Raw genomic sequence first — 16,500 nt, forward strand, 5'->3', positions numbered from 1 at the left:
CATTTTCTTGTCCACAGGCAACATTTTCTTGTCCAAGTTAAAGCAATGGATCTCTCTCTCTCTTCCTCTCTCTCTCTCTCTCTCTCTCTCTCTCTCTCTCTCTCTCTCTCTCTCACAGACACACACACACACACACACAAACCCTGAAATCTCTCATTTCTTTCACTATATTATTCACAAAACATTTGGTAATTATATATCCATGTGTATATGTATTATATTATATATTATATATCTATATTACATATAGCTATATAGATAATATATACTATATAGCACTGTAATATATTAGCATATAAAATATATAACATATAATAAAATCATATAATATATAATACCTGTTTTTGAACTTATCCTATTAGCATACAGTTTTCAGTGTGTAACCATTATGGCAAGAGTGAAGTATAATTTTCTAGTCCATTTCTATAAATTTAAATATTAATATGCTCATGAGTAATACATAGTATTGTTCTATGGGATGAAGAGAGAGAGAGAGAAAGAGTGTGTGTGTGCATGTGTGTGTATGTGTGTGTGAGAATAATGACATCTTTAACAATCTTTTTAATTCTTCTGGATTGTGTTTCAGTTTCATACAAGAGAAAGTGAGTTTTTAATTTTTTCCTTCATTATGTGGATATGTGTGGGTGCATGTACTTTTGATGCAGGTGCCTCTGGAGACTAGAAAAGGACCTCAGATACCTGGAGTTATAGGCAATTGTGAGCTGCCAGGTGTTGGAGCTGGGAACCCAACTTGAGTCCTATATAAGAGCAGCAAGCACAAGCAACTACGGAGTTTTTACTCTAACCCCAATGTTAGCTATTTCTTTGCATTCTGTTCTATTCGTGCAGCCATGACAGTTTTAGCTACACTTTCCCTAATATTTACCTTATTATAATCTGTTTGTTTTTGTTTGAGATATGATCTCATTGCATAGACCAGGCTGTTATCAAACTCAGAGATATCCATTTGCCTCTGCCTCTCAAGTGCTAGGATTAAAGGTACGCTGCCATGTCTGGTCTGAATTACAATTTTTATGAGTATTTTTCATCGTCTTCTATGATTATACATTCCAGATTTCTACAGTTTTCTATATTTTCCTTTTGAACTTCATGCAATCTTCATTATTTTTATTTTTGCTACTATTTTAATTTCTTAAATTTAGAACCTTACCTTTTAATGATCACTGGGGAAAGAGCATAATTGTTTCAGTCTTACTCATAAAGATGTGGGAATCAATCTTAACCCCTGATAATCATGAGATATAAACTGATTACACTTAATTATTAGAACATGGTCCCCCTTCTCCTCCTCCACCCAGCATTCAATGGATGGAGACAAGCTTTTGCATTATCTCCTGCTACACATGGTCATCTGCCAGTGTAACAGATTTTAGTGTGTTTTTACATATAATTGTACATTACTGAGGGGTTGAAAATAACCTAGTTGCTATGTATCAATACCACATTAGCATCTTAATCTGTCAAATTAGTGAACTTCAACTGATTATCAATTTTTAAAGTATCGTACAATGTAAAAAGGTACATGTCAATACATTCTGTAAAAATGCCTTCTGGATACAACAGGGGTACCACACCCATGAACTCTCAACTATTGTGATTACCTAGATAAGACCTGCAAAAGACCACATATAGTGTGGATGGGAGAAAGCTCATAAGAAAAGAACCCTACCGGAGGAGCTCCATACAGTACTAAGGAATAAAGGGTCAATTTTCTTCAGGGATGAATCCCCCATCCCCACCCAGGTTGCCCATGACCCAATGAGAAACTCTTTACTTTGATTTAAAAAACTTAATTTCTAGAAAAGAAAATACTTGACATCATCCCATAATCCAGTCAGAGCCTTCTCATGCATTGCTACCTTGATAAAATGAGAAGAAATGTATAAGACGAAGATTGCTATTGCTACATAGCTTACCCCAATCCACGGATCATTAGCTTCTCTTCTTCTTTGCCCATCCTCACACTCAGCAGAGATCGGATCTGACCAAGTGATGCAAGCAGATTGATGGTATCCTCCACAGAGACACCATTGATAGTGTAGGTCTTTGGCAGTGCCCGGACTAGACCCCCAATGCCATCATACTGTCGATGCAGCAACACAAACATGGCCCTCACCAGCTCAGGGTCCTCGATGACAGACTCTTGAGCCCACCGCACCATAGTCTCAGAAATCAATTGCTGGAGACTGGCTGTATGGCAGGTTTGTGCCAAGTAGTGAAAGAAGACACATCAGTTAGACATTTCAACTCCATAATCGCACAACCCCATATTGGTATCACAAAAGTTAGGACACATTAAGTACACTTGAGATATTCTTTACAGAGTTATTTAAATAGCTTCATTCTTCCCATAGAGATTATTGCAATTTATTAAGGATGAAAAGCTATGCACTTCTGTCTAAGTAATATTTCTTAAAATTAAGATAACTTGTTTCAAAGGTACAAGCTATTGTGGTTTGAATAAGAAATGCCCCTCATAGGCTCATGAATTTGAACACTTGGTCCCCAGTGGGTATCAATGTTTGGGAAGGTTATGGACCCTTCAGGAGGTGGAACCTTGTTAGAAGAAGTATGTCCCTGTAGATGGGCTTTGAGGTTTTTTAACCTGGTCCCACTTCCTGTGCTTCCCACTTCTTTCTGCTTCCTGTGCACAAGGAGTGTGTTCCGATGGCCTGCTCCTGCTGCCACACCTTCCGCACCACGGTGGACTCTAACCCCTTGGATCTGTAAGCCCTAACATACACTCTCTTCCCTGATTTGGTTTTTTGTCAGGGTATTTTTATCAGAACAATAGAAACATGGCAAAACTACTGCTCCGAGTCCACGAATCTATCCAAGAACACAAGGGACCCACACTTTTACTTCCATCCATTATTTCCTCTGATTCTCTTCCCAGGTTCGCCTCACTCCACCTTTAAAGCTCCACCATGGACAACTCAATGTGGTGCTTGGTTATCCATCTATTCTCTCAATTAAGTATTCTGTTCCATGGATATCGTTTATGAATAGATATGGCTTATGGTTTTATTTGAATTTGGATCTACATTGTCACTTAAATACCTCTGAAAGGATTTGATCATTCAGTTTTAACTGTACTGAAAATCATATCAGACATAGAGACTATCTGTGTCAAAACAGGCATCATGGTCAATTCAAAGATAGTAGAATTTTCTAAACATCTTAAACTAAAATGAAAGCATCTAAGTTAGGTAGGGTAGATGTGGCTGAGAGGTAGTGAGGCCTAATTTCTGTCATTTATATATTGACTTGTGTTCAAATGAAGCTATCTATTTTGTGCCTAGATATTATTTAAGAAAAAGCAAATCTATCAATTTTAACCAGACAATAAAACAATGCAAAGAAATGTCAATAGATTCTCACACATCTCAAAATCTCATTGCCATAATAACAAGTAAAAGTCATAAATATGTTAGCATATTGACTCATTAGAAACTTAGAACTCTGGCAGAAGTTGGCCTGCCTCAATTCTTTTAATCTCTAAAACATAATTTTATTAATAAGATTCCTATTTTTGTCTAGAAAGACCTGTTACTAAACCAGTGCTGTGCCTTAAAATTGGTAGGATCTTAGAAATTCATTGGTAAGAATGTGGATCTAATGGCTCTGGTCCATAACCCCTTCAGGATTAAGGCATACTTCCGAAGAGCTCCTGGTCCAGCAGGGCTGGCTTATTTGGTTCCAATGACCAGCGCCATTATTCTTGATCAAATAGTATACAATTAACCACAACTGCATACCTTAGAAAAGGTTTCAGAATCAAATATAGTTATAGTTACAGATAATATCTATTAACTTTAAAAGAAACAGTTCAATTTTATTCAATCATTTAAAAATCACATGCAGTATTCACCAATGAAGTCTAAGTTATCCCCTTTATAATTTCTTTGTGTGTATATGTCTGCATACATGTTGACACGTGTCTGCATGTACATGTGGTAATGAATATGTACATGATTGGAGGCCAGAGACTGATGCTGAATGTCTTTCTGGATAATCTTCCACTTTATTGTTTGAGTCAGGGTCTCTCAAAAGCTTGTAGCTCACCATTTTGAATAAACTATCTGGCAAACAAGTCCCAAGGATCCCCCTGTCTTTGCCACCCCAGCACGGGGGTTCTATGTGTACACTACTGTTTCTTACATGGGTGCTAGGGATCCAAAATCAGATCTTCATGCTTACACCTCCCAAGCTATGTTTTCTCTTGACAGTCTGTGACCAAGTATGTAAAATGTGAGCTATGCAAGAGCCCTTGACAATGCAGTTCTCTCTCAAGCTGGTCCTGTGAGTTCAGCAGCTGCTACTGTCTACTTCTGGTTTCAACAAACACTAAAGCTGATCCCAGGAAGTTAGTGCCTCCTAAAGAGAGTGATGTTCATTCTCAGGAAGAATAAATATTGTGGCTGAGTACTGGACCAGGACCCTTTCAAATGCTTACAGGGCTTTCTGGAGTCACTTGCAACCGGTTTTTCAGCTTGTTTCTTCTTCAGGTAGGTCACCTTTTCTACCAGGGACAGCAAACGTCCTCTGATTGTTAAGTCATTGCTTCCATCCAGGGATCCATCTTCATCCAGCTCAATTCCTGGCATAAACAGCAGGGGGAGCAGAAAAGAAAACCCTTTGAAAACAGTACATAGTTGGGAGCTATCTCGGACTCTCCTGCTTTTCCATCCTCAGCTCCCAGCAAACTCTCAGGCAACTAGCAGCACCTATTAGACTATCTTGCCCCTGAGCACTCAAAAATAATTTACTTCTCAGCATCTCTCCCTCCTTCCTCTTCTTCCCCAGTTCTTGTTATTTCAAGACCACTGACAACCAGGACACACTCACACTGCGTGGAGAACAAAAAGGAACCATCAATAGTAAAGATCAATTCTGTTCTTTGCCTGACCTTTTCAGCATCAATGATTTTGGAAACTCTTTGCCAGAACCTCTTATCCTACTGTCTAAAAGCATAAACCTGAGCAAGTCAGCAAATATCATTTTTGCAATTTTTTTCAGGTTCTTACTTGGGTTCTGGCCCTGACTTCTCTCAGTGATAGGCTGTGACCTGGCAGTGTAAGCCAAAGCCAAGAAAGTATTTCTTCTTCTAAGTTGCTATTGGCCAAGGTCTTTGACACAGCAACAGAGATTATACCAGAACAGTGAATTTACCACAGTGAGTCATCAGATCCTCATGGAAATCCAGCAGTTGGTCTCGGATTTCTTCAGGACAAGGACATTCACTTTTGTCATCCTTAAAATTGAGAAGCATGTTGATCTGGAAGAGGAAAACAGCAAGAGAGGAAGAACAGAAGGGGTAGAGAATTTTAATTCAGGAGCATAGAAAATCACATTTCTACATCCACAAACAAGCCCCCAGTAAGTTAAAAGCCACTGTCTATCCTTCAGTCCAACAAGCATCACAAAGTAAGTCAATTCCTCCTGTACGTAGTGGCTGGAAAACAGTTAAAATCATTTAGACTCCTCCTTAGGGCTACTGAATTTTAGATTCATACACATTGTTATCTTTAACTACAGGTGTTTCAGAGGCTTATAACTTCCTGTCACTCTCTCCAGGGGATCTGACACCTTCTTCTAGCCTCCATAGGCACCTGCTCACACGAAGCACACATTCACTCAATCACACATACATACATACACACTGATGTGAAAATCTTTTTGAAGTATTTTATTATATTCTTCACAATTTATTATGCTCTACACATCCATTATTTCCCACCACTGGCACCTTCTGCATATTTTAAAGAATGCTCTTGAGAAGGATACAGATTCAAAGAGGAGAGATCTAAATACAACAGAAACGCCGTATAATAGACAGCTATGCTGACACTGATATTCTTGTCTCAGTCAAAACGCAAGACACTTCCTTCCATCTGCTCGAGTCTTAGTACTAAATATATTAAATTGACAAATGAAGATAAGACAGCGTGGATGTTCTCTTATATTTTCCTTTTGAAAAATTTCAAAGTTTATAGTGTGATTTTATTACAGATCGGAGATAATTACAGATTCATATGCTCTTCTGAGAAAATAGTCAGGAGAGACCATGCATGCCTTTTCCTATAACTGAGCTGCTGATGCCAGCACTTGCCAGTTGGGAAGAATTCTGAAGTCTTATCTCGATCCATGTCTTCTTAGTTCCCATTTACAATAAAGTCATCTTAAAATTCTCCACACGCCCAGTCAGAACCATAAAAGACAGTTTTATAATACCTATTTAGCCCTTAACACCCAAACAATATTTGGATAAATCCGGGGGAAAAGAAAACGTGTTGTTATTTACGTGTAGGCTGACACTTTCTATTGTTCTTTCCCTTTCCTTTCTGACTTTCTCTATTCTCTTCTGCCATTTTTTGTTTTTGAGAAAAAATTCATTAGCTCTTTTATAGTATGTCCAAGATAGTTCAATTCCCATAACTTCTGTGTATACGTGTATGTGCGTGTGTGTGTTGTGTGCAATGTCAGAAGAGGAGATCAGATCCCCAGGAGCTGGAGCTGTAGGTGGTTGTGAGTCACTAAATGTGGATGCTCTGAACCAAACGTGGGTCCTCTGAAAGAACAGCAAGCGGACTTAACCTCACCACCATCTCTCTGGCCGCTTTTGCCATTTTTAGTGTCAGCTGTTCACTTCTGTCTTCCCACAGTATGTAGAACTCTGAGCTGACAGGTTTTCCTTCAATGGTTGGGACTCACCTTCCACTTCGTGCCGGCCTCGTCTTCTCTGATAACTACCTGCTAATACTCAAGCTTATCCTCCCTCTGCAACTAAAATTTCAGTTCTTTCAAGGCTTTTTCTTTGTCTGTAATTTTCAGAAATTCAGCTGCAATGTGCATTAGTAAAATACTCCAGGTTTTGCTGTTGAGGGCTTTACTGGCTTCTTGACTCTCTAGTTGCACAGCAATTGAGGAGTGGTTCTCAATCTGTGGGTCACGACCTTTCTGAGGGTCAAATGACCTTTCCATAGGGATCACATATCAGATATCCCATATATCAGATATTTACATTATTATTTATAACAGTCACGAAATCAATCATGGCATAAAAATGAAAATAAGTTTATGGTTGGGGTTCACCACGAGGGCCTGTATTAAAAGGTCACAGCACTGGGAAAGTGGAAAACCACTGCCTTAGAAAATTTAATATTTTAAGACATTTTCCTCTTGTTGTCTTTTGTTTCTTCTTCTGCAGCCCCAAACCACCACCACAAGATCCTTTGTCTCTGTTTTCTCTCTTCTCTCTTTTCCTCTGAGGGACTCTTCTATGCGGACTTCTACCCAGTTAGATCAGCACCCTCTGCCCTCTCCTTCATGTTCTCCAGCCTACTATCCATCCCAGCTACTGTGTTTTTCAATCAAGAATGCCGTGGGTTCTCCTTTGTCCTTTGCTGAGATCCCTCTGCTTTTTCCTATCTGGGAAGTTTAGTGAGAGTAGCTTTGTCATGATATTAAGAGCTGTAGTCTCCGTGTTGGTGTTTCCTGTTTACCTAGTTCTCTCCAGGTCAAAGAAGAGATTTTTAACTGAAATGTGAGTGTTATCAATATTATGCAATGAACTAGATTTTTCTCAAACTCCCATCTTAGCCAGTTTAATCTGACACTAGCCAATGGAAGACACAGAGAAAGGGCCCTATGACTACTGGCCCTTTCTTCTACAAGGGGGCCAAAAGACAAAGAATCTAGTGTCTATTTCTAGGAGTAGAGGGTTTCTACCATTAAAGGTGACCCAGGCCAGTCAAAGTTGACCCGTCTCTGGTTGAACACTGTCGTTATCTGTGGAACCTCAAGTGGTGGCATCCTGACCTTTTCGAGCCAATTGTAGTTTACTGGATGCCTTTTAGCAATTAGTTACTTACTTACCCAATAGTATAATAATATTCCATTAATCAATTAATAATAGTGTAAAGTAACCAAAGAGATTCTTCGGGTGAAACTTAGAATATTGACCAAATGAACTTGGCTAATTTCAGCAGAACAGAAAAGAAAAAACAAACACTCATAATTTATTACACAGTTTTATAATGTACATATCCTAAAAGTTTTCTACTATGGTACCTGCTCCTGCGGTGGTGACCGGAACTCCTTCGTTTTCCGTGCAGTGAGTGCAGCAGACATGTTTAAGGCTTGCATAACTTCATTATATCTGAACCGTTGATTGTCTTGAAGCTTAGCTACAAAGTCATCTGAAAAGGCTACTATGGCTTCTATCCGGTGCCGAACCTGGCAGTCACAGAGGTACTGAAGCAAGAGGCACATCTGAGAAGATAGTTTAAAAGACATCCCATTAATAGTTAATGGATATCAAGCCATAATTAGTGTCACATATTGTTAGTTGCTCCCTTCCCTCCTTCTCCAGAAACATCCTCCTGGCCTCTCCAGCCTCATGCTGCATGCAGGGCTGTCTGCCGTGTATGTGAGGCTCCTGGCACCTTCCACCAAATCTCTCTGGCTCCCACTCTGGAACTCCAGTTTCTCTATGTGACCTCACTAAAAACCACCACCTACCAAGATCCTTCCTTCCCTTTCTAACAGAAATCCAAAAGATCTTTCTTCTAGCAAGTCATCTTTTGCTTCAGACAACTTGATGGATTTGGGAAATGCTACATTAAAAAGAAATTCACAAACAGGTACAAACTTCCCTAGAGCCTGTGAATGTCTGGAAGGCAGAACTCATACCTGAGTCCTTCTGCACCAAACACATGTTCCAGAATACAACTTCTATTGATGGCTGACTGAGCTGATGAGTAATGCCAATGCCAATGACTCAAACATTAAATCTCAAGCACCAAAGAGGCATGGATTAAGCAGCCTCCATAAACCTTGACGAACACAAAGCCAGGCAGTGTCTCTAGACTCCTTACATCCATGCTGGAGGAGGAAATTCTTGCTTTCTAAGAAGAGGTGCACATGCATGTTCTAACATGGACAACAGCAGAGCTGGGAAGGAAAGGGGACGCTTGTGCCTCAAATCCACACACAACTAAATATCACATGGGGAAAATGCTTATCAGACGCATGGGGAGACACACAAATAAATGGGTAGTGAAGAATGGAAAGTAGATTTATGGAGACCAATACAAAGAGAGGAAGACAAGTGCAGTTTACTACTTTAACACTGAGCAGTTCTGAAAGTCCCTCCATTTCCCCCCAGTTACCTGTAGTTTAACTGGCTCAGGGAGTTTCATCTGGAGCAGGCCTTCCTTAGGCCTCTTGCCCCCCTTGGCTTCTTCTTCACCTATTCCTTCCAGCTTAGAGTCTTCTGCACTGATTTCCTTCTCTGGGGCTCCTCCTTCCTCCTCTGGAGAGGCAGCTTCCTTAAACACACTGGGCTCAATCAACTGCAAGATGTGTTTCAAATCCTCATTGTGAAAGACACCCATAATGAGCAGGGTGTAGAAGAGCTTGATGAGAGGCACAAACAGAAACTCGGTGGTCCCACCCACAGGGTCCCGCGCATGGAGGCTGCCCTCCTTCACTGCTTCCGTGAGCATCTGGATGGTCTTGGCCTTGAGGATATCCAGTGGAAATTCGGGACTGTACTGATAACATTCATTGCTAACGCTCACGAAACTAGGGGAGGAAAACTGCATCCGAGGCCGGAGAGACGTGCTGAGGCCGATGCCTGGGAGGCCGTGTTTCTTGTTCTCATTGGGGAAGAGGGTGATGCTCTTTGTCTCCTCTGTCATCGGGACAATGAACTCATTGTTCATCATGAGCCTGGCGGTAGCATAGGAGCTGAGGTGGATGTCAATGAGCAGGTCATAGTAGCCAGCACGCAGCAGGCCAGGCATGTACTTGTTCTCGATGGCGTAGAGCAGCTGAGGTTCGTCCACATGGCTGCAAAGCGCATGGGCCACCCGATGATTCCCGAGGGCACAGACAGCGGAGTAGAGGCGGAGGGTGTGATAGTGAAACTGGAGCAACTCCTCCTGTTCTGTCAGCTCTAGGATGTCAACAGACCTGCGGAAGGGAGGAAAGGGTGAAGGGAGCGGTTTCGCGGTATTTGTAAACCATTTCTAGTCAGCTTACACATTTTCTTACTAAGAGAATTTAAGCTGGACATGTCAACCCTGAGTTCATCTAGAACTCGCCTTCATCCTCCCTGGTAGTGAGACTGTGAGCATCCTTTCAGATATGTGTGTTTCAGCCCGAGCCTCAGACTCTCCAGTTCAGAGCTTGAGTATTCCTAGGGAAGATCCCAGCTTCCCTTTTCCAACAGACGAACATGGTGTGAGAACAGAGAGCTTCACCTTGGACCATAGTGCTGCTCTATCTGCACTATGACCCTGACAGGTCAGCAATGGGTCAACAGAGCACTCGCCTCCGGTGTAAATTACTCGCGCATCCTGCACGGACCCCAGCGTGACCAGCCAGAGCTACCAATGTTTCCACAAAGTACATGATTACAGCTCATGAAACAAACTATGTGAATGGCATTTTCCTCTTAACAAAATAAAAAAGGTAACTTCTTGAACTCTTTATTAAAAATTATCTTATTTATTCTTTGAGAATTTCATATACTCATGGGTGTGAAGGCACCCACTAAAGTGTGATAGACGTACAAGATATCACACCTTTAAATAAAACTGACTCTCCTTCACCCTCTAGTGACAGCCTTCCCATCCATCCTGAAATGTTGGTTGGACTGATCTTATGCAGGTCATGTGCAGACAGCCTCAGCTGCTGTGACTTTGTGAGTGCAACAGTCCAGCCATGTGCAGAAGACCATTCCTTGTCCCAGGATGCCCTGGTTTTGGTTCCTATAATCTTTCTACCCCGTCTTCCGCAATGTTTCCTGAGCCTTGTAGGAGAGGTAATAAAAGTGTCTCTTTTGGAAGATGAACACTCCACAGCCACATATTCTCTTCATCTTGACTACCTCTGATTCTCCCAACATTCCACCATGAAGCCTTAGAAAGCTTCTCTGATAATGGTACCTTACTCTGTGCCACCCTGGGTCTTTAGGTCAGGTCACTTTGTTTCTGTTAAACCAGATGGCCAGATGATACCTCCCCTCAACCAACATCTGATGGTCTAAAACCCAGCCTTGTTTCTACAATTCCTTATAGACCACAGACTTGAGAAGGACAGTGCGGGGGTTGGGGGAGTGGAATACAATGAGTCTCTGTTTTCAAACCAAGTTTTCACTTAATTTATTACCTAGTATTTTCACGTTAGCTTGCACATAGCTTGGTGCACAGTTTAAGAACTTCATCTCCTGATCTGTAACAGGTCACTAAAGTGAAATCACTGCCATTTTGAGGGGAGCCACAGGAGAAGACTGGGGACCCAAAGATCACAGCACCTCTCTGAGTCTTGACGTTGTCATTACTGCCTAGAAACCCACCTAAGTTCGCTAGTAAAGTACTCTCATTGTCTTCATGCTTTTTATTCTTTAAGCTCCTTGGTCTCGTTTTTTCCCGCATCTAAAGTGAAGAATTTTATAAAGTGGTCCCTAGATCTCCCCCCCCACCAAGTACTGGGATTGCAAATACAGATCACCATATCCATACTGAGTCTTTGGCACACGGGTTCTGAAGACCAAACTTGAGTCTTCATATTTTACCTTCTTCCTGCTCCAGACCAAGCTTTTTGAAACACATTTTATTTCCCCAATCTACCCCTCATCCTGAAAGTCTACTTCATCATGCTGAATCAAGCAGTGATGGGCGCCTGGGGCTGACCTGTTCTCCTCAGGGATATGGAGGGACATGAACTGCAGAGGATCCAGACACTGCACCAGCCAGCCTTGGCGTTCACTGATTCGAGAGACATCCACCTTCAAGAACTGGTTGGGCATCCGGCTCCATAGAACATGTGACAGGAACTGTACGTGCAGACGTGGGGGACACTGGGGCACGGGGTTTTTGTGTTCACTTTTAAACAATCCCGCTGAGAGAGGCATCACATTCTAGAGCATGGAGCAGATAAAAGAAAAAGAAAAAAAAAGTTATTGCTCATGTCACTTGGGGCTCTAACACACTGATAGGCTACATAGGAAAGAGCTGGTATAAATAAGAGCCACTGTGAATTAAGATTGTGAAGTTACAAAAAAATAGAAAATTAGCTTAAAATTTTCTGAAAGAACAGATGGGAAAATTGTGAGGAAAAGCTGAAACTTCAGAATTTCAGGGCAAGGACACCAGTCAAGGAATGTTCTTCCCATGTGTACCACACAAGTATGATCAAACATAGGCTGTATCCATCAGGTTCCTTCGCAGAGCTAGTCCTAGAGAAACTGGCAAGCCTTTAGGGTACCAAACGATTTTTTACTAGAGGAGATTCAACTAAGCTCTCTTTCTCATCATCTCTCATCATCTATTTTAAGCACACTCTATCTCACCTGCAGTACACAGAGATAACTGTGTGGATAAACCCATGTGTCTCCCATGAAAGTCAAACTTGACAGTAACCAGCACAGCTCATAGTTCTTCAACCTCGAATGGGCTGTTTCAGCCAGCCTTACTTCCCCTAGTTTCAGATGGAAAGTTTTCTGCTCTGCTCCCATATATTTCTCCATGCGTGTTGTTTACATTTTTCCTGATTTCTTATCCCCTCTTATGACTAGAAGAGAATACGTTTACTAAAGAGCTCAGGGGTTGTTTTAGACACTACAAATATGTTAACGAACAAAGCAAAGAAATCCCTTGCTCTCTTACAGCTTCCGTTTTGGAGATATAAAGAAAAGCAGGAAGAAAGGGTACGAAGGAACCCCAAAGACAGAACCAGGAAAGGGGGTCAAGAGCACAGGAGAGAGGAAGGGCAGCATGGGGGAAGGGAGACAAACCATGAATGTCAGCGGGTTTTAGAGGTGGGAGGCCGTTATCAAGTACCTGATCTTCACCCTTAAGTAGTAGGATGCTCTGACCTGACTCATGACGTAAGCCGTGAGGGTCACTCAGACTACTGTGACAAGCAAAGAGCAAGGATAAAGGAAACCCCTGGGACTCAGAGCAGGGGTGAGGGGGAAGGAGCCCTTCTGACCTCCAGTCACACTCTCTTCTCTACTCTCACATCCCTGCTTGAATTCGCTACCATAAAGCTTCTTCTAGCATTTTGTGGAAATTCTTCTCGTCCTTCACCAAAAATCCTCCCAGCCAACACATCTACAAGCTCCCTCTCTTCAAGTTGCATTGACCATTTTGTGCCATCTTTAATCTCTGACTGTTGGTCACTTGGATTCTACGCACGCAGTGGCCTGTCTAACAACCCTCCCCAATTTTCCTCCTACATTCCTGGTGGTTTTTACTCAATCTCTCTCATGGATACCTCTTCCTTAACTGATACAACAAGCTTCTCCATCCCTCCATCTTCTCCCTTTCATCTTAGCAGGTGGGTATTTCACTAACTCTCAAAGATAAATTCCATCTAATCTCTGAATTACTTCATTTTCAGCACAGCATGTGTTTCAGTCTGTGTGTCTCCATCTCTCTGTGTCCCTCGTCTTCCCCACTCTCTTCTCCATCCCTATCTCTAACTATAGATATGTAAGTATTATGCATGCATTATGCATATGTAAGTTCATTGCGACAATGTCGAGCATCAAGATGGTAAGACTGTTATTTTTGCTGCTTTCACTCTGCTCAACAGAGACTGAGAACCACATTTTACAGACCTGCGCTGCTGCGGTTCAGCAAATGTGCTGAGCAAGCCGCAGGTCACTGGCTCAGCCTGAAACAATCAACCACACTCACCCAGACAGAGCATGCCTGGCACCCAAATTTTACAATCACAAGAGGAAATCCAATTTCTTTCCTCAGTTTCAACAAGCTGGGCCTAGCTGTGGCATGAACATTCCCAAATCACCCAAACTGGATAAAATTTGAATATCAGCCTTGCTTTTGGTGCTAAAATCCAATTAACTAATCTTATAAAAACCAATTTGTTGTCAAGTCCTATTGCCTTCTCCCAGGAAACAGTACAAATCCTCCAGTTCCTCTCCATTGTGACTCTCGAGGCCCTTAGCACAGTACCCACAAGACAGTATCAGATCAGCAGGACACATTAACCAATGCCTACCCTCATTCTGTACCCCCATCTTCCTACCACTAGACTATTCCAAGGCAAATCACACTACACTCAACATCCTTCTTCAAATGTCAGTAAACACATAATACATGCCAACTTTTCAGCAGAGCATGTGTCCTATACTTCTTAACTCTGAACTTGTCACTCTCTACCCACGCCCCAGCAGGAATCCTTGACATCACAATGAACCAATTAAATCTCACCATTTCCACCCAGCTTCTGTTTTCTCTCTCCCTTGAACCAGAGGGCCTTCTCCTAGTAAATGTACCTGGATAGTCATGATTAATAGTAAAGCAATCAACCCACAAATCATCGCCACCTCCTTTGCCCAGTGTCTCTTAGCTACTCTTCCATTTATGTTCCTAGAGAATCCCACAGATCATTCTCTCCTCAGTGCATGGTGTCAAGGACTGACATTTGGTTACCAGATCAATGATTTAATGTGTGCAATTTGGTGAGTTTTTTTCTCTATAAGCTTTGTTTGATCAAACAATATATTCAAAACCAAGAAACTCTTGAATTATGTTATCATAGTGACCTGAAAGAGATTTTCTAATAGGCTATCTTTCCTCTAAAGAATATCTATATTGGTAATAAAATGCAGTATCATTTTGTACATGCTAATAGAAAATAGTAGAAATGCAATATTATAAACTCTCTGGGTTAGCTTTTATTATCATTTTGACACAGCCTAAAGTCACCTGGGAAAGGGAGCCTCAACTAAAGCCTAGAGTGATACCTCAGAAGTCAAAAGTACTTACTGCTCTAATAGAGAACCTGAGTTTGTTTCCCAGCACTGACCTTGAAGCTCACAACCATCTGTAATTCCAGTGTCAGATGATCTGATGCCCTCTTCTGGCTTTCAAGGGTACCAGATATACACAAGTATCATACATATATACATGCAGCCAAAGCACTAATAAGAAATAAAAATAAATCAATTGTCTTCACAGTGGGCTTGTCTGGTGTAGGAGGGCCCAGTCCACTGTGGGTGTAACAGCACTAGGCTCCTGGGCTGCATAAGAAAGCCATCGGAGAAAGCCCCAGAGGGAGCCAGTAAGCAGCATTCCTCAGTATCCTGCCCCTGACTTCCCTCAGCCATGGACTCTAACCTGGAAGTATAAACTGGAATGAATCCTTTCCTCTCCAAGCTGCTTTTGGCCAGAGTGTTTTGTTACAGCAATAGCAGCACACTGCAACAGAGGCTTTCTTACCTTTATTCTGCCCAACTCAAACTGGAAGACATTGGGACTTGTAGCTTGTGCAAAAACTGCAGGAAACAACTTTGTGCTTGGCTCCACCTTAAATGAACAAGTGAGGGTGTGGGTGTTAGTAAAGGGAGGAGACAAGGAAACAGGCATTTCCTTTAAAACAGCCAAGAGGCACATGATAGAAGGAGACTAGAGACTTTCCCTTTCATCTCGTGAATAGTCTGTCAATAATCACTGGGTTCATAACTGCACAGACGGCTTGGAGGGAAATACTGTTAACTCCAAAAGGCTTACGGTACTGCAAATATGCAAAAAAAAAAAAAAAAAAAAAAACCTGTACATGTCATAAACTCATAGCTGTTTTACTTCTTTCTTAATTTCTGAGTTTTTCATCTTAGGAAATCTGCTTCCCTTTAGCAGGGGCAAAGGCCTAAGGCTACCTCGGACCACATACCTGATAGTAAGTACTTAGCTCCTTGCCGTTGGCAATGAATGTGAGCAGCCCGCTGGCAGCATCCACCACGCAGCCGATCTCCAGACCATTGCTGTTGTTTCGTCCTTGCCCAGGGCTCATGCTCTCTCCTGCACACACCATATAGCAGTTGCTGCGTTTGATGCTGAATTAAAGAAAGAACAACCCACATCTGTATCCTTCCACAAACACGATCGTGAGAGAAAGCAAGTGTCTCTTGCCAACTAAGCCTAAATTATGCTGTGCAAGCAACAAGCTCATGCTGTAATGGGAGAGATGCAGAATGGGCCCAAGTCTGTGATTCTGAGCAGTACTTCACTGACTGCAGGGGACAGTCTACATCAGGTCTGTCGCAAGTCTAAGTTTTACACCTAATGGAGACAGGCCAATGAGCTTGGCACCAAATAAGAATTGATCTGTACCTCCTCTGCAAAATAAAAACAAAAACAAAAATACTCAAACCAAACTGGACCCTTTTTTCCTGAGGTTCAAAAAAGTTTGACTGCTGATTATCCAAATTTTCACCACTACCCCCCAACACACACACACACACACACACCATTGCTTGTTCTGAGATTGAGAATTCATCCTAAACACGATTAAAATCCCCAGGCAAATTCTATACGAGCCATGAGTGCAATAATATACCTGACCAAGATGATGTGCCTTTACGCACAATTCCTAGTGATGCTACAAAGGACAGCTAAGTAGACAATGCACACGGCACTGCTAACTGTAAGCTCCATCTGA

The 16,500-nt window shown here is 41.8% G+C and overlaps 1 protein-coding gene across 2 annotated transcripts in view; it reads right to left on the reverse strand.

Annotated features, from left to right (window-relative positions):
* The window catches only part of Ryr2 (ryanodine receptor 2), a 565,815-nt gene that overhangs the window by 178,031 nt on the left and 371,284 nt on the right, over window positions 1-16,500 (reverse strand). For both annotated transcript variants that reach the window (XM_057787812.1, XM_057787811.1), the window contains 8 exons: window positions 15,733-15,895; window positions 15,282-15,368; window positions 11,724-11,950; window positions 9,195-9,999; window positions 8,095-8,295; window positions 5,194-5,299; window positions 4,478-4,621; window positions 1,938-2,211 (listed from right to left, as the gene is read on the reverse strand). In XM_057787812.1, coding sequence (XP_057643795.1) covers window positions 1,938-2,211; window positions 4,478-4,621; window positions 5,194-5,299; window positions 8,095-8,295; window positions 9,195-9,999; window positions 11,724-11,950; window positions 15,282-15,368; window positions 15,733-15,895 — 2,007 coding nt within the window. The remainder of the gene's footprint in view (window positions 1-1,937; window positions 2,212-4,477; window positions 4,622-5,193; window positions 5,300-8,094; window positions 8,296-9,194; window positions 10,000-11,723; window positions 11,951-15,281; window positions 15,369-15,732; window positions 15,896-16,500) is intronic.

The sequence above is a fragment of the Chionomys nivalis genome, chromosome 13 (assembly GCF_950005125.1).
Source record: "Chionomys nivalis chromosome 13, mChiNiv1.1, whole genome shotgun sequence".
In the NCBI taxonomy this organism is placed as follows: domain Eukaryota; kingdom Metazoa; phylum Chordata; class Mammalia; order Rodentia; family Cricetidae; genus Chionomys; species Chionomys nivalis.